Raw genomic sequence first — 23,022 nt, 5'->3', positions numbered from 1 at the left:
TTCCACAGTTCAGCTTCCATACATTTGCTTTTTTATTTTTGGAATTTGTCTTCAAATATCTGTATCTATAATCTATCTTTAATAATTATTTAAGGAGGGAAATAATTCTCTCCAATGGTACCATGAAGTTTGAATTTTGGGGGTTTTGTTTGTATGTTCGTTTTGTTGTTCCAAGGCCGCAAACTGTTATGTAAGTGCGGACATCTCACAATAGTGAAAAATGTAGTGATTGTTTCCAGTGGTTGGAGTCCCATAATACATAGCTGTATGGTAAGACTGTTACTTGTGAGGACCCCTTCTGGTTACTTTGTCAGGGTTTGCATTTGTACCCACAAAAGTACATACATGTGCAGGCCCCAGACTATGGCTAAAGAGATCTTTCAGTCATTGTATTAACAGGCATGGCTGGACTTGATTCTACTCTCAGAAAGACAGAGAGCCACTTGAACCAGCTGGCTTAAGGAGTATTTCATAAGTGTAAGTGATGAACTGCAGGGCTTTTTTGTAGCAGGACTTTTTCGCATCTTAGGCCACATACCCCTGGTATAGCCAATCCTCCAAGAGCTTACAGGGCTGTTAGTACAGGGCTGTTAGTACAGGGCCTACTGTAAGCTCCAGGATGATTGGCTACATCAGGGGTGTGTGGCCTAGGATGCAAAGGAGTTACTACTACAAAAAAAAGCCCTGATGAACTGTAACTCAAAATGCAAGAGTACCTTCAAAAGAAATTCTAACTGATATACCTACAAAAATACAGCGGCAGTTTATACTCAACAGTTTCAAGAACAGAGTTGCAATATCTTCATGCCTCAATGTCCTATTTAAAATAACCAGATCGGTTCCAGATCTGGAGGGGAAGAGAAGGAAGAAAAGATCTTGTTTAAGGAGGGAAGGGGAGAGAGGGGAGAGTTTAAGATGGGAACAGACTGAGTGATCAGCTCCCATGTGATTGCCACCTGTGAATGCAGCTAAATTCAATGATTGAATGTTTGTGCGGAGAAATTTGCAGCAACCCTAACCAGAACCTGGCAATCTGCTTGTGAGTCTGCTGTTGATTGCACATATTGGAATTCTAGCTTATTAAGGCCCTATCAGGGATGGAAATCCAGGAGAGTGAGTGTTTCAAACAAGGGGGGGGTGTGTGTTGGGGGTAGCAGTCTGGTCCAATGCACTAATTTTAATATCTTGGGAATTGTATTAAGTTGTTGTGAATCAGTATTTCTCTCTCCTTTTAGGGTTTTTTTTATGTGAAACCACAGGGATTACTATTATTCAATGCAGTCATTCCTTTGAAGTGTACTTGTGAAGACAATGTCCCATACCTTTTCTCATAGCTGTGTTCATCTCCCCCACTCCCAAGGTGCCCCCCGTCTCTCAGTGTACAGAAATCTGCCATCCTGGTTCCAGTAAGCAAAAACGGGAGGGAGAAAAATTTTGCTGTTATGATTGTGTTCAGTGCCCCAAAGGCAGGATGTCAGAAAAAGAAGGTAAGTAGCATACTGAAATGAGAAATAACTGAAGAAATAAGAATAGAAACTGGTATTTTAGGATGATGGTGATGATGATGATATTGGATTTATATCCCACCCTCCACTCTAAATCTCAGAGCTTCAGAGCAGTTCACAATCTCCTTTATCTTCCCCACAACTGACACCCCGTGAGATGGGTGGGACTGAGAGAGCAGTGGCGTAGGGAGGGGGCGGGGGGGCAGGTCGCCCCAGGTCTGGGGGTTCTGGGGGGCCCCTTGGCAATGCCAAGGGGCCCCTCAGAAGCCGGCTGCCTGGCGTCCCCGCCGCCGCCACTCACATTGCTGGCGTCCCCGCCGCCGCCATCCGACCGCCTCCCGGCCCAGCCCGCCTCCATTCTCTTGCTCCCCCCCCGGCGAGCGCCAAAAGCAGCGCGCCCCGGGCGCCGGCCCGAGATGCCCGCCGGAGCGACGATGCTGCACTGGAGCAAGGAAGCGGAGTGGCGGGGAGGGGAGGGACCCAGAGCCCAGCTGCCTCCTGCCGCCGCCTTCACGCTCCTCGGCCGGGGAGGAGCCGCGGCGGCAGCAGCGGCAGGAGCACATGGAGCGGGCGAGCCCTGGGCGGCCGGCGCAGGTACCGTATTCCCCCACCGCGACACGCAGCCCCAAAGGGCGGGGGGGTCCCGAGCCGGGCGCTGGGGAGGAGCCCTGCGGCGCCGCTTGCCAACTTTCCCGGGAGGGGAAGCCAGAAGTTCGAGTTTAGGAGGAGGGAGACGCGTGGCGCGGCGGGCGCTTCTGAGCCGGGGGCGCCACTGGCGCTTCCCAGTGAGAGTTCCTGGGATCCAAGCCCCCAACTTGCTCAGAGCCCTTCATCGGATCCGACGCCGCAGTGAATCCGATTTCAGTGTCTGGGTTACTGGCAGCGTTTCCTCTAAGCCGGGGGTGGCTCTTTGACATGTCTTGGGTGGCTCTTGAAGCTCCCACTGCCTTGTTGGCCCGCTTGGAGAAGGCATTGCTCTCTTTCAATCACTTCTCCAAGCCAGTTGGTGGCTCGGAGAATGCGTCTAAAGTTAAAGTTGCTTTCTTTCCACTTCTCCCTCCTCCCATTTATTTGCCTGCCCGCCTTGTGTCTTGTGTTGCTCTCGGGCATTTGTACGGTTCTGGGTAGGAGGAGAAAAGGAGAGGCAGAGGCGGTTCCTTTTTTCCGGCTCTCCAACATCTGCTTCCCACTGGAAGAAGATGAAGAAGATGAAGATATTGGATTTATATCCCGCCCTCCACTCCGAAGAGTCTCAGAGCGGCTCACAATCTCCTTTACCTTCCTCCCCCACAACAGGCACCCTGTGAGGTGGGTGGGGCTGGAGAGGGCTCTCACAGCAGCTGCCCTTTCAAGGACAACCTCTGCCAGGGCTATGGCTGACCCAAGGCCATTCCAGCAGCTGCAAGTGGAGGAATGGGGAATCCAACCCGGTTCTCCCAGATAAGAGTCTGCACACTTAACCACTACACCAAACTGGCTCTCCAAACTGGAGCAAGGTGGTTTCCAATGCTGAGAAAATTGTGGGCTATCCGACCTCCAATTCTTCTTTTATATTTGCAAAAGAAAGCAGCGACACAAAAAAGTGATGCCTAGTTCTTGTTTTCTGTGTGTAGGCTATTTCATTATGTCACAGGAGGGACATAAGGGGCTCAGTGGTGCCCAGAAGAGGAAACAAAAAAGGGAAGTTACATCACTTCCTGTTTCCAGCAGGGCTCCCTCGCAAGTGGTGGCCATCTTGCGGAAGTGACATCACCGGAAGTGACATCATATCCTGTTTCTGGCGGCGTGTGCACCCACATAGGGGGGCCCACATAAATCTTGGGCCCCAGGGCCCCAAAGCCCTAGCTACGCCCCTGTGAGAGAGCGCTCACAAAAGCTGCCCTTTCAAGGACAACTCTGCCAGAGCTATGAGTGACCCAAGGCCATTCCAGCAGCTGTAAGTGGAGGCGTGGGGAATCAAACCCAGTTCTCCCAGATAAGGGTCTGCACACTTAACCATGACACCAAACTGGCATTCAGTATAATTTGCGGGGAGCTTGAATAAATACACCGGAGCACATAAAGTCTTCTCTGCAACTTTACAAAACGCCTTTGAAAAGCTTCTTCATTGTGCAGCTAATTGTCTCCAGTTCTTTCTTTCGTTTGTTGTAAATATAATGCCACTTTTGATTAACGCTCTATGGAGTAAAATATCAGCATAACCTAAGGAGAGGTTTTTTACAAATACTTGCTTTATTAATAGTTTGAACAGTATTACATTTGAAAATACCGGAAAGCCAGTGGAAACATAATTAGATACATTGCTATAACTAATCTAATGCAATCCTTCAGAGTCAGACCATCATTGAATTTTACATAAAATTAGCCAATGTTTAACAATTGATTGCCTGATATACATAAGCACTGGACTCTCAAAAATAAACTTTCTGTAATATTGATTCTGTGGAATGATGTCAGATTCAGAAAGAAAAAGTGAATAAAGGGTACCAAACAGACACTACATGTCTTTCATATTGGTCATAAAATATGTTGTATGAATTATAAGCGATTTTACATAATATGCGCATTTCCAACAGCCTTTGATATCAGACTTCTAATGTGGGTGCATGTTTATCTACTCAGTGTGAGGCTATGACTAGCAGTGCTGTGGCTATTAAAATATGAGTTAATTCTGATGTACTGCAGCTTAACCTTTGGTCTTGCCAATTATGAAGTAAAAAAAAAAATCAGGTCCCAATACTAAGGTTGTGTGAGGAATTTTGCTTATTTGTTTACCTGCTGCCAAAATGCCTAAATATATCTGCATCGCCACCCAATTGTGGATAAAATCAGCTTTTTTTGCCACAAGACATTTTGCAGAGAGGGTCAATGGTGGGATCAATTTTGTTTCATCTGGATGGAGACCAATACCAGCGTAGTAACGTTTTATGGTACTGAAATTTGGTATTTGTAATATTTGAATCCAGAACTTTTGGCAGGGCCCGTTATCGCTGACTCTCCTGCTCATCCAAAAAGATCCGAGGGAACCCTGTGAGTTAGGTTAGGCTGGGAGTGATTGGCCCAAGGTCATCCAGAAACCCTCAGTCGCAAAATAGAGATTCTAACTACTGCACCACCCTGGCTCCGTTCTTGTGGTTTTGAAAGGCTCTTAATATAGTCATCATCTTTTGTTAGGGACAGTGTGTTTTTAAATATTAAAAAAATAACAAATATGCTGAGGGGTCCATAAAAGGAATGCTCTTTCCTCCTATTTCTGACCTAAAGTCCAATAGAACAAAGCAGGAGTCAAGTCTCACCTTTAAGACCAACCAAGTTTTATTCAGAATGTAAGCTCTCATGTGCTAAAAGCACACTTCTTCTGATGAGGGGATCAGGTACAGTATTTCAGCCCAATCATTCACTAAGTATCTCTAGCACCCAAATCGTGACATTTAGAGGGCCGGGTGGCCGCCAGCTATATGTAGCTCTTCTGTACCTCATTCTGTACCTATATGTAGCTCTTCTGTACCTCATTCCTCATCTGAAGAAGTGTGCAACTTGACTCCTGCTTTGTTCAATTGCTTCAGACCAACATGGCTGCCTCCTTGGATCTCTCTAAAGTTCAATAGTCTCTCAGTCAAGAAAGATGCTTGCATTGTTTAGACCCATTGTCCGCTGGGGGACAAATTGTATTCTATTCAGTACATAAATAATCGTAATTCTTAGTGGTAAATGTTTCCACAGGCCCTAGAAGAACTCACCATTTGTTATTTTTTGTATATGAATAGTATTGACTACATACGATTAATGCACAATATTTCAAATCCTTGGTTCAGTTCCAGTTGTTTGTTTAAAAACGCTCTGAAACTTTTGGCAGACTTGTCTGCGCGAGAGGCTGAAATACTATATTGCCTCTGTTTTTTAAGATGCAGATGACTGTTTTCAGTGCCCAAAAGATCAATACCCAAGTGATGATAAAAATCAATGCCTTCTCAAGATAGCAAACTTCTTGTCTTATGAAGAACCCTTGGGAATCAGCTTGGCTTTTTTAGCCCTCTCCTTCTCTGGAACCACAGCAATGGTGTTTGCCATCTTCATCAAGCACAGGGATACCCCCATTGTCAAAGCCAACAATGGGAAGCTCACGTACACCTTGCTCATCTCCCTTCTGCTCTGCTTTCTCTGTTCCCTGCTCTTCATTGGTCGGCCTCAGCTCATGATCTGCCTTTTACGCCAAACTGCTTTTAGTATTGTCTTCTCGGTGGCCGTTTCTTCTGTATTGGCCAAAACTATCACCGTGGTTCTGGCTTTCATGGCTACTAAACCAGGATCAAGGATGAGAAATGGCTGGGGAAAGGATTTGCAAACTCTGTTGTTTTCTGCTGCTCCATTACTCAAGCAATTATTTGCACAGTATGGCTTTGTATCGACCCTCCATTCTCAGATGTTGACATGAACTCTCTGGAAGAAGAAATCATAGTGGAATGCAATGAAGGGTCAACCATTCTGTTTTCCTGTGTTCTGGCATACATGGGATTTCTGGCTTTTGTCAGTTTCATGGTGGCTTTCTGGGCTAGGAAATTGCCCGATACCTTTAATGAAGCCAAGTTTATTACCTTCAGCATGCTGGTGTTTTGTTGTGTGTGGCTGACTTTTATTCCAACTTATCTCAGCACCAAAGGAAAATATACGGTAGCTGTGGAGATCTTCTCTATCTTGGCATCCAGTGCTGGATTGTTAGGTTGCATCTTTCCCCCAAAACTATATATCATTGTTTGGAAGCCTGAACTGAACTGCAAAGAGCAGCTAGTAAAATGTAAAAAGCAAAAATGAGATATCTGAAATGTTAGAATTTTCATTATTATTATTAAATGTATCGCTTATACATTTAAACTCAGTTATCTGCTCGTATTCAAAGTGTTCAGACTCATCCCACCTGAATGTATTAAAAATAGTTCTGCCATGTGTACGTTTGCCTTAAACGACTTTTGAAGCCCTATCATACATTTTTAACCTTGCCCCCATGCTATAAAATGAAGAAGTATATAAAAAATAGTATAAATATTTTAATTTATAAATAAATGAAAAAAGACACAAGGCATGAAGTTCAGTTTATTAACAGCTAATCAGCATCATAAAGTCTTTTAGTTCTTCTTCAGGCTATGCTGAAGGCAACACCAGACTAGCCCTAAACTAGACTGGCAACTCCACTCTGGTTCTCACAACAAAATGTTCACCACTCTGGTTCATACAACAAGTGTTTACACACTCTGGTTCACACAACAAAGTGTGCCAAGAGAATTTGCTCATCAATTCTAAACCCCCACACAGTCAATCACCGTGAAGGCCAAAATGGTTTTGTAGAACACCTGGCCACTTGGGCCATAAATGTTGTACTTCCTGCATACCACATGGGTTCATCGCTCAGTGAATAGACAACTGCTTTCCTTGAAGAAGGCCTTGGGATCAGTTAAATGGATCTGACAGTAGCTGATGTGGAAGACCTTGACTGGAGAACTTGGAGAGCTATACTACCATTGATAGACTACTGGTCTGATTTAGTATAAGGCAGCATTTTGTGTTCTATTCCTGTATCTTGGCAAAATTAGAATCTTACATTACCACAATCTCCCCATAGCAGAGTCCAAATGAGTGGTTTCTGGGCTGTATTCCCTGACTCTCAGAGGTAGGGTTGCTAGACTCTGATCCACAGCCCCTCCCTCTGCAGCCAATCAGCTGACTAGCAGGAGGCTTACAGGCAGAAAAAAACAGGCCTACACCTGTGCCCTGGCAACATGGTGACATCATCACATCATCAGTGACATGAAGATTTTCTTTGTATTTGAGCAAAATCCTTATGGTGAAAATGACTTCTACCATAGAGTTTTTGCCCAAATGCCAGAGGTTGAAGGTCCATCTGTAAAAAAAGGTAAGATTTGAATTCAGTAGCAGCATGAAGACCAACAATATTTTGAGGCTACTGAACTTGAATCCTGCTATTCTACTGCACCATCACAGAACCGACCAGAAACCATCAATAAGAAGGAATCTTAAACATAGCTCCAATTTGCAAATTTGCTCCTTTAGAGGGAACACAACCCTATCTAAAAGAAAATAACTCCTTAAACCCTACTTGACAAGATTTCCATCTTGTCTGCATTGAGCTCCATTTTATTGACCCTGAAATGCAGCCCATGATACTTCCTTATACTGAGTGAGACGTTCGGTCTATCAAAATCCATTTCATATTCTCTGCTTAGAATCTCCTCTCCAGGCCTCACATAGAGTTCTCCCACATCACCAGCTATCTGAAGAGCCCTTTCATTTGAGATGCCAGTGAACCTTTTTTATTTGCAACATAAAAAAGCAGTGGTTTATTTCAAGTGTTTGCTAATCAGTACACTGCAGTTTCCACCTGGGGATTAGCAAACACTAGAAATAAACCACTGCGTTTTTATGTTGCAAATAAAAGCTTAAGCAATTTCTTTCATAATGATGCAATTATATTGTTATCATCACAAACCAAAATTCACTAAATGTCCATAGAAAAATCAAAAAGTTATTTCACACCACTCTTGTAAGGTAGTACTTTCAAAATCAGAATGTTATTTCATATCACTCTTGTAAGGTAATACTTTACAGTCCACTCAGTTCTCCTTTGCTTGAAAGATGTAGACAGTACCATGCTTATATATGATTCCTCCTATGGGTCCTAGGTTCAGTTCTGTGTTTCGTTCACCTTCCACTGGCCACTTTCTTTTAGCTTTGGAACGTTAACATAAATAAAATAATCATTTACCATACAAAACATAACAAAGCATAACAAATATTTCTCTGACACAAACCAATCAGTGCCTACCCCATGCTAAAGGCATTTGCTCACACATTACAATACGCTATATACAATATACAATTATGCTAATGCAACCCAGATCAAAGGTTTTCTGAATTTGTTAATTTTACTATTCTGCTATTGGTTTTTAACTTTGTACCACTTGGCATTCCAAACCCCACCAGCTATATGTGGCTCTGCTTACTGTACCTCATTTTTCATCTGAAGAAGTGTGCATGCACACGAAAGCTTACATTCTGAATAAAACTAAGTTGGTCTTAAAGGTGCAACCATCTCCTATTTTGTTCTATTACAATACAATGTTATCAAAGATTTCAGGTTTTCACAGCTGGTAACATCATTAGGGTTTGTAGAATCTTTCGGGATCAAGTGCCGTGTTCTACTGGAGAAAGTTTTCCTTCCAGACGTTTTGTTCTCAGCTGCGGAGAACATCCTCAGTGGCGTTGCAGCCGGAGCAGGCACTCAGACTTTCTTGGCTGCTGTGCATTGAGTGGGGAGTTGGTCTGAGTGCCTGCTCCGGCTGCAACGCCACTGAGGATGTTCTCCGCAGCTGAGAACGAAACGTCTAGAAGGAAAACTTTCTCCAGTAGAACACGGCACTTGATCTCGAAAGATTCTACAAACCCTAATACAATGTTACTTTGCTGCATGCACGAACGGTTCTCAAACACAACTGATTCTCAAGTAGCATACATACTTTCATACAGCTGTATCCAATTATACTTAAACTGATATACACACATATATTTTTATGCCATTTTTAAACAAATACAGACAAATCCAGTGAGGCATTCAGATCCCGGTGGGACATGGTCTGGAATTTATGAATAAAAAAGGTTCCTTTTGCAAGATTTTTTGTAGGATTTTAGAAACATTCTCTATATTATATTGATGCTCTTTATAAGCATACACCACTGCACACTGTATCTCATCACATGAGTGTCCAAATTCAGTACAGTGCTGGACAATGGGAGCATCCAATATTCCCTGACGTATGCGACCCTTATGTTCCAAAAAATGTGCTCTCAAATTGCGCATACTTGAACCAGCATAATGCCTGGAATGTGGACATCTTAAAATGTAAATTATTCTTGAGGTAGTGCAGGTGCTTAGATGAGTTTTGCATCCTCCCCTACTTCTGGAAATGAGTGGAGGGAAAAGCCTCCTTCAGCGTGCTATTAAAAGCCAGTTTGGCGTAGTGGTTAAGTGTGCGGACTCTTATCTGGGAGAACCGGGTTTGATTCCCCACTCCTCCACTTGCACCTGCTAGCATGGCCTTGGGTCAGCCATAGCTCTGGCAGAGGTTGTCCTTGAAAGGGCAGCTGCTGTGAGAGCCCTCTCCAGCCCCACCCACCTCACAGGGTGTCTGTTGTGGGGGAGGAAGGTAAAGGAGATTGTAAGCTGCTCTGAGACTCTTCGGAGTGGAGGGCGGGATATAAATCCAATATCTTTATCTTCTAAAATAACTTAGAATTAGCTCAGGCCCTGCCAAGTGGTAGAGTCTAGCCTCATCCCCCCCCCCCCCCGGTGTGATCAGAGGGGTGCCACAACAAGACTCAGGCTGCTTCCACAGGACCAGGACTGATTCTATGTTATATGAATAGCACGCTGAAGGAGGCTTCTCCCCTCCCTTACTTCCAGAAGTCAGGGAGGGGGCGAAACTCCTCCAGTCTGCTCTTCAAACAACTTCGAATCAGTCTGGGCCCTGCCAAAGCAGGTAGGGCTGACACGTGGGGGGGAGGGGGGGCAGAACACAGCATGGTGCAGGGGAAGGGAGGGATCGCGCAGGGAGCAGAGCCTAATTGTGCAGGGGGCAACAGAGTGCGGCATATGTTTGTGGCACTGTGAAGGGCAAATGGGAGTAGCAGCAAGCGGGGGGGGGGGCGGAGGACGGGGAGTGATGGCTCGGTTGCTAACAGGCCACAGACCAGTATTGGTCCACAGTCTGGGGGTTGGGGACCCTGATTTAGAACATCTCAGAGTTTCCACTGAATTTATGTTCATATATTCCAATTTCAGGGGAGTGACCGAGTTCTCACTAATATCAGCATAAATTAATACATGCAGGCTGGGCAAGAAGGTAGAGATGGGGTGTGGGGGTGCTGTATAATTTGACATCTGCCACCTCAATCAAAAGTGTGGTGGGACATTTCAGTTTTACAGGCCCTGAAGAATTTGAACAAATCCTGCAGAATGCTGATCTCATGTGGGTGGGTGTTCCATCATGCCAGAGCTGAAAAGAGATGGGACTGCAAATTGTCAGAACTGTTGGTCTGATAAGTGCAAGGCTCTTTGGGGGATTTAGGCAAAGATACACTGTCGCATATATGTTGGTCCCAGACCATAAAGGTCTTTGAAGGATAATATAACCCTGAACTTGATCCAGTTCTCAACTGGAAGCCAATGCAGCTGGCAGTGCACTGGTTGTAAATCTGCATGTACAGGAATCCCAGTGAGGACCTGCACAGCTGCATTGTGAACCAGTTGAACCTTCCAGGTCAGTCTCAATGATCGCCCTACAGAAAGTCAGTCTGGATATGACCATTGCATGGATTGCTGTGACAAGGGGGCATAAGAGGGAACCAGTTGCCTCATCAGCCAAAGATGATAAAAAGCTAATCTGGCAACATTCATGACTTGGGCCTCCATTGAAAGGGAAGCATCCAAGATCATACCTACCCAAGTCCTCCACCGTCAGTATTAATCAGTGCTGGTGTGCTGGATCCCCAGTTCCATTTCTCCTTGGCTCAGGCATAGGACCTCAGTCTTAGATAAATTTAATCTCAGTCCACTCTGCCTCAACTAGCCAGCTATGGCTTCCAAGGCCCTAACTAGAACATCTGTGGTGGTTTCAGGTTGGCTGTCCATCAGCAGATATAGCTGATATATCATCTGGCTTGCCAATGGTATTGGAGCATTGTGAATTAAAGGCAATGGGCAAGAGTTTCTGTGACTTATGGAGATGGAATCCTGAGCTGGCATCCCAGAGACTGACAGAATATGGGGAAGATACACTTCACTCGATTGAGAGGGTTGTTTACAACTTAAAGGGAAAACATGGCATCTCTTTGATGTGTCTAACACTTCTTGATTGGAGGGACCACATTCTGGCAGATTTGAGCCCAGGGAGCTGGTATCAGCCATCCATCAGCACAGACAAATTTTCTGACTTTTCCGGACAGGGCAATCTCAGAAAAGAAGTATTCCTCCCTCTACCCCCACTGGGAAAGTTATTATTATTTGAAGAAACTTCAATTACAAAAGTGGGAAAAGGATACAGCAATCATGATAAGCTTGTACAATTTAATTGTTCACAGGCAACAAAATCACAATTGTGTCTGTAATACATGCCCTTGGCTCCAGCCATTGGTAATAATGAAGATAAAAGATGGCTAGAAACACCTTTTTCAGGGGGCTGCAAAACTGGATCTCTTTGTCCAATTCTTTTGAAACATGGGGGGTCATTAGTAGAGAAAGGACAGGGAGAATTAATTTACTGAAATCTTGGGGCCATTTGATGGTTTTGGAAGCAGCTATTCCAGAAAAGTTTCCATTACTTGCAATTTTCCCCCAGAGGAGATACTGGGCAGAGATCTAGTCCAACATGACTTTCCAATATGGTAAACACATTCCTACCATTTAATGAAAATGACAGTTTTGCCTTTTCAGAATGTATGATATGGAATTAAAATGTTTTCCCCCCAAGCTTATACCCCTAGAAGCACTGGCGGAGGGGGGGGGCAGATTGAATTCTTGTTTAGGTATTCTGAATCACAGTGCCTGAAAAAAAAAAAATCAGCATATTGGTAAGACAGAACAACCATGTTTTCTTCAGTGCTCCTGGTGCCATCCTTTGGGGACTTTGCAATTATCCCTGGGCACAGGTGTTCATTCTCAGTGTTCTCAGTGCCCACAAGACTCTTCCGAGGCCACAAGCACAGTCAACACCAAAATGAAGTTTATAGATAAAATACTCCCAGTGCCACTGAGAGTTCAAGTAAAATAGCTGGGTCCACACAGGACAATAGAGGAACGGAACTGAAACTGATACGGAATAATTCAGAATTTGATAAAAATGATAAACAAGGGAATCTATGTCCATAGTCTCATATTTTTTCTATCAAGATGGCAGAATCATCTGTCTTGTTGCTACTTCTGATTCCACTCCTGCTATTTCAAACAGGAGCCAAACGACACCCTGCAATATGCAGAATGAACAACCCCATCCATGTCCAACAACAGTTATATCAAACAGGGGACCTTCTCATTGGTGCAATCACCTCTCACATCTTCTCCAATTCTTATGGCTCTGTTCCTTTTAATGAGATCCCCCAGGCTGTGCCAATTGATGAACATACGTAAGGAAGTCATTTTACTGTCTTAGAACTTAGTCAGGGTCTTGGAATAAATCCTTCACAGAAGTACCTTCCTGAAATTTGTTTGAAATACAGTTTCTAGATTCCAAAGTATTAATTTTGACAAGATTTTGTAGCAGGGAACTGATTAAGTGGAGTGTGTTCTCATTTCATTATTGAAGGAATGAATGGACAAATATTGGTGAATTACTTCACAAAGTATATATTGTCCAAGGTTGCCATCAAATGGTGGGGGATATTAATCCACTAAGCACTTTCATTACAAGATAATATGTACTGACTGTTCAGCATCATTTGACAGCAAGAAGAAGGAGTTCATGAAGGTAGGAAGGAGTGAATGAAAGTAGAATGTTTACCGTCTGCTTTTTTAAATCTTGTTTTAGGATAGTGTTAAAGAACTACCAGCATATTCTGTCCTTGGTGTTTGCTGTGAAAGAGATCAATGAAAACCCCAGCATCTTACCCAACCACACTTTGGGGCTCCACTTATATGAAAGCCACTTCAATGCAAGGATGACTTATCAGAACACCCTGAACCTTGTCTTCAGTCAGAATTGGACTCTCCTAAACTTCAAATGTGGCAGTAAGACTCTGATAGCAGTTATAGGAGGCCTTGAATCTGAAACTACTCTCTACATGGCCACCATCTTAGGCATCTACAAGATTCCCCAGGTCAGAAGAGAATTCTGGGAGTGAAGCATGTGGGGGGAAAGCAAGACAATAGGTGCAGATTTGAAATGAGAGCAAATAGAAATTTAAATGAATGCATTCAGTTTGTTCATGGGTAAGAGAGTTATATCGAAAGGGGGGGGGGGTGATTAATGGAAACAGAAGGAAAGAATGAGAACTGTAAAGCTTAAAGGAAATAGAAACAAGACATGCTGTCTGGGATATTGTATACCATTTTTTCTGTTATGAAAATGGACAAAGATTTATATTCAAAAGAAATCTACATTTGATAGAATATCATTATTTGCATAGAACATAACATCATATATGTTTCTCTCACAGTTTTTTTTCAATGGGTCAGCAAATGTATCGGACCTCTAAGGAAATTTTAAGGCCTTTGACAATGGGGGCATCAGACCATGAAATATTTTGTCATGGTTCATCTGCTTAGACTTTAATGTGCCACACGAATCATCTAGTGTGCTTGTTTCTATCGAACAAGACTAACATGGATAGATTTATGACACATGATACATGATGTTTATGTTTATTTGATTTATATAGCTCCTTCCCCACTGAAGCAGGCTTAGGGCGGCTCACAATGCATAATAGAACAATAAAAACATTTAAATTAAATGTTCGATTAAAACAATTTGGTGCTATTTTCCATACAGAGGATATAACAGTTTCATGTGGAGGGCAAAACTCTGAGTAACTGTTTCATATATTTCACATTATAATATGAAGATATATTTACTTCATTTAGACCCCACCTTTCTTCCTTCCCAAGGGGGTCCCAAAGAAGCTTGGATTGTTTTCTTCTCCTCTATTTTACCCTCACAAAAATTCTATCCGGCAAGTTAGTCTAAAAGTGTGTGACTGACTTCTTTTGATTTGGAACCAAAATGGGCAACACTAGACTGTTCACTTTGTCACAAGTAGTCCATATTCATGGGTGTTTTGCGATGCTTAAAGAGGAGGGAAGAACCTTTTTAACCAGCTTCTTGGACAACAGCTAGGGCACAGATCTTACAGATAAAGAATTCTAACTCAGCCATGATAACTCCAGATGGGTAGTCATGTTAGTTTATATTTATTTACTTAGTTCATTTATAGCCTGCGTTTCACACTGTGTCTTATGGGAAGAAGAGAGCTCTTGATGAAATAACCCTTATTGGTCTTTAAGGTGTACTGTACTCATTTTTACCTAAGTACACATTTGACTATTCTGAACGTATGCCACCATCACTTTATGGGTAACAATTCCTTTATTCTTCCTTAGGTCAGCTATAACTTATTTGCTTCAGCAGTGAATGATGAAATTCATCTCTCATCTGTGTACCAGATGGTCCCCAATGAAGCACATCAGTACTCTGGGATTGTTCAGCTTCTTCTGCATTTCCATTGGAAGTGGGTTGGCCTCATCGTATTGGGTGATGATCAAGGTGAAAAGTTTGGGCAGACTTTGACAGAACTGTTTTCCCAAAATTGCATCTGTCCTGCTTTCACTGTAAAACTCGTAATCCAAAGTGAGTTTTCAGATACACTCCGTATGATGCAACACTTTGTGGATGACTCCAACATCTTAAGCCACACAGATGTGAATATATTTGTTATAAATGCAGATACTCTTACCATGGAAACAGTGCACTGGGTGTTAGCAGCTGCTGAACTGAATGCTTTGCCATCCATTTGCAAGGTGTGGGTGATGACTGCCCAATGGGGTTTCTCATTGGAAACAGTTCACAGGGTACTGGATGTACAAGTCTTCCATGGTGCTTTATCCTTTGCCATTCATTCCAATGAGCTCCAAGGGTTCCACAGTTTCCTTCAAAACATAAAACCCTACTCCAAGACAGATAGTTTCATCAGAATCTTCTGGGAACAGGCTTTTGACTGCTCCTTTTCAGATATTGAGAGGAGTGAGGAGACCAAGAAAAGCTGCACAGGGGGAGAAAAGCTGGAGAGCCTTCCGAGTCCATTTTTTGAAATGAGCATGACGGGCCACAGCTACAGTATCTATAATGCTGTCTATGCTGTTGCACATGCATTCCATGCCATGCAGTCATCCAGAACCAAGCACTTGGGAACGGTAGGTAGAAACATTTAGGAGCAACATGGCCACATAGAAGAAAGTAATTTAAAAAGTACGATGGGTACACCCCACATCCAAAATAGTTATTCTTTTAAAAGAAAAGAAAAGATGTGACTAATAACATGAAGACACAGTCTCCAATGTGTGTACTAACACTATTGCTTCCATTAATTTGTTATCAGAATATTCAGAAATTGTTACACTTTACTCATTCAGAGACTGTTATATTTCACTACGATCGTCTGCATGTTTTGTGTTGTCTAGGTATGCAGAGATCGTTACACTTTTACTGGGATTGTGTGCACTTTTACTGGGATTGTTTGCATAGTGATGGTATGCACTGTATATAACAATAATGTTTTTACGTAATTAAGGACACCCCACTCTTTTCTTTTGGGTGAAAACTCAGAGCCCAAAAGATCATTTGATCTCTTCCCGCTTGATACCTTTTCTCTCACTCTTTCATAGAAACTCATGAGCTAGATGCTCTCATGTCCACTTGCATCTGTATGCATGTGTTGGCTCAAAATAGGCTCATACCATCCTACCATAGTCTAAACCCATCCATTGGGTTTAGGTTGGAATAACTACACAAGAGTGTACTGTTAGCAACACACTCATTCAGTCTACCCTTACAGAAATCACACAAACTTCTGATCCAGCATATTTGCAGTCTAGTGCAGACTGAGTGACTGAGTGATAGCAGCTGCTATCAAGGAACACATTTGAGTAATACTTCTACAATCTCCTTGAACAGCAAGCCCTCAGACCTCCACCACTGAGATGGTTTAACACTGCTCCTCCATACTACAGAGGCTTAATTCAACAAGGTGGAAAACAGCACTAGGATCCCTAGTACAGGGTTGGGGAACTACCCCTACAGTAGAAGCTGGAAGCTGGGGGGAGGATATCCTCAGCTCCAGAGTATTAGCAGAGTTGAGGAAACCATTCATTCCCTCTCACACAGAGTTGCTTTCAAGAGAGGGGTTTGGGGGGGGGGGGGTTACAATTCTAGGGCACAAATGCTAAATTATGCTGTTTCAATCCATTTTCAGTGCACTTTCCAACTGGATTTTACTGTGTGGACTGGCAAAATCCAATTTGAGAGTGCACTGAAAATGGATTGAAACTGCATTATTTAGCATGTGTGATCACAGCCTAGGATTCCTAAAGAAACCTGAGCTAACTTTAAAAGCCCTCCAACAACAAAGAGACATGCAGAGTATCAGCACTAACATACAGATAGGGAGGAAATGCAACAAGAGGCAGTGAGAAAGAAAGAAAAGCATTCAGCAGGCTCTGACAAGTACAATGTATTCCTTACAGCTTCCCCTAGAGTTAAAATTCACTCAGTACGTCCTGCACATTTGTAAAACTGCTGCCATGCTGTCACATCTCCAACAAGATGGAAGGCATGAAGGAGGACAGAGTTGGCCACCTCCTGTTTTCCTATGCATAGGGTTGTGAACTCTGGTTAGGGAACTTCCTTGAGATTTGGAGGGAGAACCTAAGGAGAGTGGGGCTTGGTGAGGAACCTCAGTGGGGCATATTTCCATAAAGTCCACTATTCAAAAGCAGCCATTGTCTCCAGGGGAACTTATTTATTTGATCCATTGTAACTTGGGGAGGCCTCCAGGCCTCACCCGGAATCTAGAACCAAGCTGGAGTCTAGCCTTGTGCCATAGCCAAATGCATAGTCAGAGTTATGAATGGTACATGGACTCTGGTCAGTTGTTTGCACCTGCATTTTCTGGACTAGTATCCAAAGGCATACAATAGCAACATTAATCAGCACATATGCATTTAACTATGGCACAAGGCTAGACTCTAGGAGGTCTCAGAAACATTCTGGTGCCTTGTGTAAATTGATCGTTATTATAAAACTCCTTTTTTGATCCTACATCCACTTGTAAACTGTTTTACTTTTGTATCAAGAGCCTTGATGTACAGACATGTTTGACCACTGAGGAAGGCCTATTTGGGCCAAAATGGATCTGTTCACTTTCGTTCCAAATTGTGTACATTGTATTTTTACAATGAGGCTACAGTTGGGCCCCTAAGTATTTTTAAACCTTTGACAAAAAAATACACCTATTTTTGATATTACTTAGGTTATACATACCGGTTTTAGTACTTGGCCCTTTACTTGGTGTGTAACTAGCATTTTTTGTTCTTGATTTTAGAAAGCTTGAGGTTCAGTTTTTCCCTCCCTCCTTTCTTTCCTTTCCCACCTGGAAGCTCACAACCCTATTTATGTATCCACTCCCTGTATATAAAATGTAAAGATAGTCGCCTGTGCAAGCACCAGTCATTTCCGACTCTGGGGTGATGTTGCATCATGACGTTTTCTGGCAGACTTTTTATGGATTGGTTTGCTTTTCCCAGTCATCTACACTTTACCCCCAGCAAGCTGGGTAGCCATTTTACCAACCTTGGAAGGATGGAAGGCTGAGCCAACCTTGTATATAATCTGTATATAATCTGCCTTAATTTCTTCCATTCTAGATTTACAGTTTTCTGAGGAGCATTTCATTCAACAACAGTGCTGGGGACACAATATCTTTCAATGAGAATGGCGAATTAGTAGGTAGATTTGATATTATCAACTGGATCACCTTCCCAAACAGATCCTTCTTAAGAGTAAAAGTTGGGGAAATGGATCCCCAAGCTCCACAGGGCAAGGAGTTTTCCATTAATGAGAGAATCATTATGTGGCACAGCAGATTTAATCAGGTAGGACTTAAGTGTTAGGTCTAGAAGCTACAGTGAAATGGGGAACTATTAATCATTTGTTCATTCTTTAGCTCCTGTTTGGTAAATTCCACTTAAAAACTCGAAGGTCTTCTGATGGTCCCTGTAGAAAGTCCATGGTCTGAAGAACATTTTCCAAGATGCAAAAGGCTGCAGTTGGGATCTGACTGACTAGGTTCAGTACCAAGATTCCATCATGAGGTTGGAAGAGATTGGTTAAGTAGAGTCAGGAGTGGAATTCTAGCAGGAGCTGTGGCTGAGTTAGCGGTGAAATTGTAGTCAGTTTGGGAGAGTTCACTAGATATTGATCATCACAAAGGCCCTTCCACATTCTCATTCTTGTTGCTTGCATGTCCCTACTGCTTTGGGGTGGGAGTTCTTTTCTCCAAGTGGTTTGTCCCATCTAGTGGCTAGGTTTGATGTTCTATCATGTATGTCTGGCATAAAGCCCTGTAGTTTAAACCTGGAAGAGATACACCTGACAAACAATTATGCAATATTGAATTGACCTCTAGGGGCAGCAAAACACATCTAAAAGGGGGGAGGGGAAAGAAACAATAGTGGCATACAAGAAATGAGAATGAGAATCCCGAAGATCCAAAAAAAGGATTAAGAACAATCTGGACATAAGGCACAGGGCTGTCTCCTGGAGAGAGCTCCCATCAATTCAGGACAACAACCTGTTGATTACAAGACCATGAATAAACAAGGAAAACAGAATTCATGTTTTGTCTCCCTTTTCATGGACAGACTGTACCCATTGCTCTGTGTAATGAGAACTGCCTTCCAGGTTACAGCAAGAAAAGTATAGAGGGGCGACCATTTTGTTGCTATGAGTGTGATCCATGTCCAAAGGGGAAGATTTCAAACCAAAAAGGTAGGCAATGTCATACCATAATGCTTGGGCTCTGGAGGAATCATTTCAGAAGAGGGTGAGCAGTAGTGTAGAAGCAGCTGCGGACCCATAAAGTGCCAGTAAAACAAAAACAACTTAAACTGAAGGCACAGTACAACTGAGCAATTCCCAGTGTTTGTGTGCATTAGAGAACATAGAGATTTCAGTTGGTATCCAAAGCCAAACCAAAAAGGTAGGCAATGCCATACCATAATGCTTGGGCTCTGGAGGAATCATTTCAGAAAAGGGTGAGCAGTAGTGTAGAAGCAGCTGCTGACCCATAAAGTGCCAGTAAAACAAAAACAATTTAAACAAAAACATCTTCCACTGTGTACAGTTGCATAGGTTATTTGAATTTTATGCGGATGTATTTTATGGCTTAATTAGTATAGCTTCTTTATCCAATCCCAATAGTTCTTTTCACAGGGCGAGTTCAGTCAGGGGAGGTGGAATGGTATAGTAGAGCCCAATCTCGGAAGTTAAACTTGGAAAGGAGAACACCAAGAATGACTCTGCAGAGGAAGGCAATGGCAAACCACCACTGCTTAAGCACTTGGCTTGAAAAGTCACTTTTCAATCGCAACTGCTTTAGCACTTGCCTCACAAGCACCATAGTTCAGTTGCAACCTGTCAGCAGTTTACACAGAGAGATATAATTCAGGGGTCACCTTTGTTCTGAGAAAACACTGTAAGTCCTTGGCAAGCCAGGCTAACAGGGCCTGAAGAGCCACCCACAAGGGCAACTCTTTAACTCACCAAGCCACCCAAGCAAACGGTTGGGGCAGCGGAATAAAGGAGATTAGTTTCTGCAGAGGACAGCAATGGCTAACCACCTCTGCTTCTTACTTGTCTTCAAAGCCTCCTTGTTATAGTTGCCACAGGACAGTTGAAAGTTGACAGCCCTGATGTGTTTAATAAAAGAGACACTATTGGCCAGAGTTGTAGCCAGGCTATGGCCAGAGCTGATGTATAAGAATGCCTCTTGCAAGCCAAGCTCAACACAACTTGACTTCAAAGCAATAGCTTGCTTTTTGGAATGTATTGAACTTGCCTATGGCAGCTACAGATGAAGTCCAGAAGAAATATCTCAGACAAGTCTTCCAAGCAGTTCTTGAGGCATCAGACATATAGTGACACATCTAAACCTCATCAGGTTCGATCCCAATGCCATAATTATTTCTGTTCTCACTGAAACTGTGAAATTGGCATAATATGTAGTTTTCAATGCATCTGCTGCAGAGCTTACCCTTCTGAATTTTCATTTCCCTAGCGAAAAACTATCAGCATTTTCCCCTGAGCCCATGTTCTGACGTTTAGAAGAAACGGGGGCTTAGATATGCTAACCTTTGGGTGGGGTTGGGGATCCCCTGGAATTTCAGCTCATCTCCTTACTGCAAAGATTTGTTCCCCTGGAGAAAATTGCTGCTTTGGAGGGTGCACTCTATGACATTCTACCCCACTGAGGTCCCTGTTCCTGCCCAAATGCCAGCCCCAAATCTACAGGAGTTCATACACCTGTAGGTAGCAAGGCCACCCCTTCATCCCCTCCTAGTGGCCAGCAATGACCTTTCAATCCTTGGGAGTACCGAGGCAGCAGTAAGTACAACTTGCCTTAATGAGTGAAAAATTACATTGAAATATCTCTGCTGTATAAAAGGATTGTGTGCTTGTGTGTGTGTGTGTGTATGTGTATGTGTTTGTATGCATGTACCTGGAAGACCTCTGATGACTGACCTCTACTTGGGGGCATGGAGGATATTCATAAGAACATAAGAGAAGCCATGTTGGATCAGGCCAATGGCCCATCCAGTCCAACACTCTCTGTCACACATTAGCAAAAAAAAAAAACCACCAGGTGTCATCAGGAGGTCCATCAGTAGGGCCAGGACACTAGGAGAACTCCCACTGTGCCTCCCCTCAAGTACCAAGAATATAGAGCATCAATACCCCAGATGGAGAATTCCAACAATACACTGTGGCTAATAGTTATGGATGGACCTCTGCTCTATATGTTTATCCAATCCCTTCTTGAATCTGTCTATGTTTGCAGTCACCACTACCTCCTCTGGCAGTGAATTCCATGTGTTAATCACCCTTTTATCCGTTCTAACCCAATGTTCAGCAATTTTATTTAATGTCCATGAGTTCTCATATTGTGAGAAAGGGAGAAAAGTACTTATTTCTCTGCATTCTCTAGCCCATGCATATTCTTGTAAACTTCTATCATGTCACCCCTCAGTCAACGTTTCTCCAAGCTAAAGAGCCTGAAGCACTTTAACCTTTCTTCATAGGGAATGTGTTCCAACTCTTTAATCACCTCTCTGAAACTCCAAGAAGGAATCCCATCCAACTGTTTTCTAGAGTCTAACCTGCTTAACTTCTGAGATCTGACAAGATCAGGCTTGCCTTGGCTATCCAAGTCAGGGTTCTGTAATGAAGGAAGCTGAAATACTACTCATCTCGGGGGGGGGGGGGTTAAAAAAAGATGCAGATAACTGACCATCTTGGATGTGTATAGTATGTGTATAATATAGTATTGTACTACTACTGTACATTAATATTTCAAACCATTATAAAAAAAACCCTGAAAATTTTCAGTTGACTTGAAATTCCTGCGTTTTGTGAGAGGCTGAAATACTATTTGACTTTTTTTTAAAAGATGCAGATGATTGTTTCCAGTGTCCAGAAGGCCAGTACCCAAGTGATGATAAAAATCAGTGCTTTTTCAAGGTGGTAAGCTTCTTGTCTTATGAAGAACCTTTGGGTATATGCTTGGCTCTTTTGGCCCTCTCCCTCTCTGGAACCACAGCAGTGGTGTTAGCTATCTTCATCAAGCATAGGAATACTCCCATCATCAAAGCCAACAACTGGAAGCTCACGTACACTCTGCTTATCTCCCTTCTGCTTTGCTTCCTCTGTTCCTTGCTCTTCATTGGTCAGCCTCAGCTCATGATTTGCCTTTTACGCCAAACTGCTTTTGGCATCATCTTCTCGGTGGCTGTTTCTTCTGTTTTAGCCAAAACCATCACAGTGGTTCTGGCTTTTGTGGCTACTAAGCCAGGATCTAGGATGAAGAAATGGCTGGGGAAAGGATTTGCAAGCTCTATTGTTGTCTGCTGCTCTTTTGGTCAAGCAAGTATTTGCATAGTATGGCTTTCCATTGACCCTCCATTTCCAGATGTTGACATGAACTCTCTGGAAGAAGAAATCATAATGGAATGCAATGAAGGCTCAGCCATCCTGTTTTCCTGTGTTCTGGCATACATGGGATTTCTGGCCTTAGTGAGTTTTGTAGTGGCTTTCATTGCTAGGAAGTTGCCTGACACCTTTAATGAGACCAAGTTTATTACCTTCAGCATGTTGGTGTTTTGTTGTGTGTGGCTGACTTTTATTCCAACTTATCTCAGCACCAAGGGGAAATATATGGTAGCCGTGGAGATCTTCTCTATCTTAGCATCCAGTGCTGGATTGTTGGGTTGCATCTTTCCCCATAAACTGTATATCATTGTTTGGAAGCCTGAACTGAACTGCAAGGAGCAACTAGTAAAGAGTGCAAAGCAGAAAGGAGATTTTTGAAATGTAACGGCTCTTATTATATAACTTATCTATAATTTATCAAAATGTGTTGTTTATACTGGTTTGAATTTAGATGTACATTTTAAATTGCTCTCTCTTATGTTGTTATCCATCCTGAACTCATTCTTTGGAAACGGTGGAATATAAATTGCCTAAATAAATAAATATTATTTAAGATGCTCAGCGGTTAAATTTAAACGTTGTTATTTATCATCATCCCAACTAAACACATTGAATATAGATCTGTTCTGTGTGTACTTATGTTTAAAGCCATCTCTCATACATCTTTTTTAACCTTCCCCATGCTCCAAAATGAAGACGGG

General features: G+C 42.8%; 1 protein-coding gene across 1 annotated transcript; it reads left to right on the top strand.

Annotated features, from left to right (window-relative positions):
• The first annotated feature begins 1,921 nt into the window (after positions 1-1,921).
• On the top strand, positions 1,922-22,699 carry LOC132583088 (vomeronasal type-2 receptor 26-like). The gene is made up of 7 exons (XM_060254753.1): positions 1,922-2,099; positions 5,561-5,630; positions 13,097-13,385; positions 14,665-15,474; positions 17,983-18,210; positions 18,979-19,105; positions 21,783-22,699. Exons 1-7 carry the CDS (start codon positions 1,922-1,924, stop codon positions 22,697-22,699), a joined length of 2,619 nt encoding a protein of 872 aa, XP_060110736.1.
• The last annotated feature ends 323 nt before the right edge of the window (positions 22,700-23,022 follow it).

Source organism: Heteronotia binoei, chromosome 15 (assembly GCF_032191835.1).
Source record: "Heteronotia binoei isolate CCM8104 ecotype False Entrance Well chromosome 15, APGP_CSIRO_Hbin_v1, whole genome shotgun sequence".
Lineage (NCBI taxonomy): Eukaryota > Metazoa > Chordata > Lepidosauria > Squamata > Gekkonidae > Heteronotia > Heteronotia binoei.
This window is presented reverse-complemented; position numbering and strand designations above follow the sequence as displayed.

What these genes read in the sequence shown, in the direction of transcription:
- LOC132583088 (XM_060254753.1), top strand. Translation starts at nt 1,922, where the DNA reads ATGCCCGCCGGAGCGACGATGCTGCACTGGAGCAAGGAAGCGGAGTGG. An exon ending in GCATCTACAAGATTCCCCAG is followed by an intron (nt 13,386 to 14,664) that starts GTCAGAAGAGAA and finishes ATTCTTCCTTAG; the next exon opens with GTCAGCTATAACTTATTTGC. An exon ending in GGCACAGCAGATTTAATCAG is followed by an intron (nt 18,211 to 18,978) that starts GTAGGACTTAAG and finishes TTTCATGGACAG; the next exon opens with ACTGTACCCATTGCTCTGTG.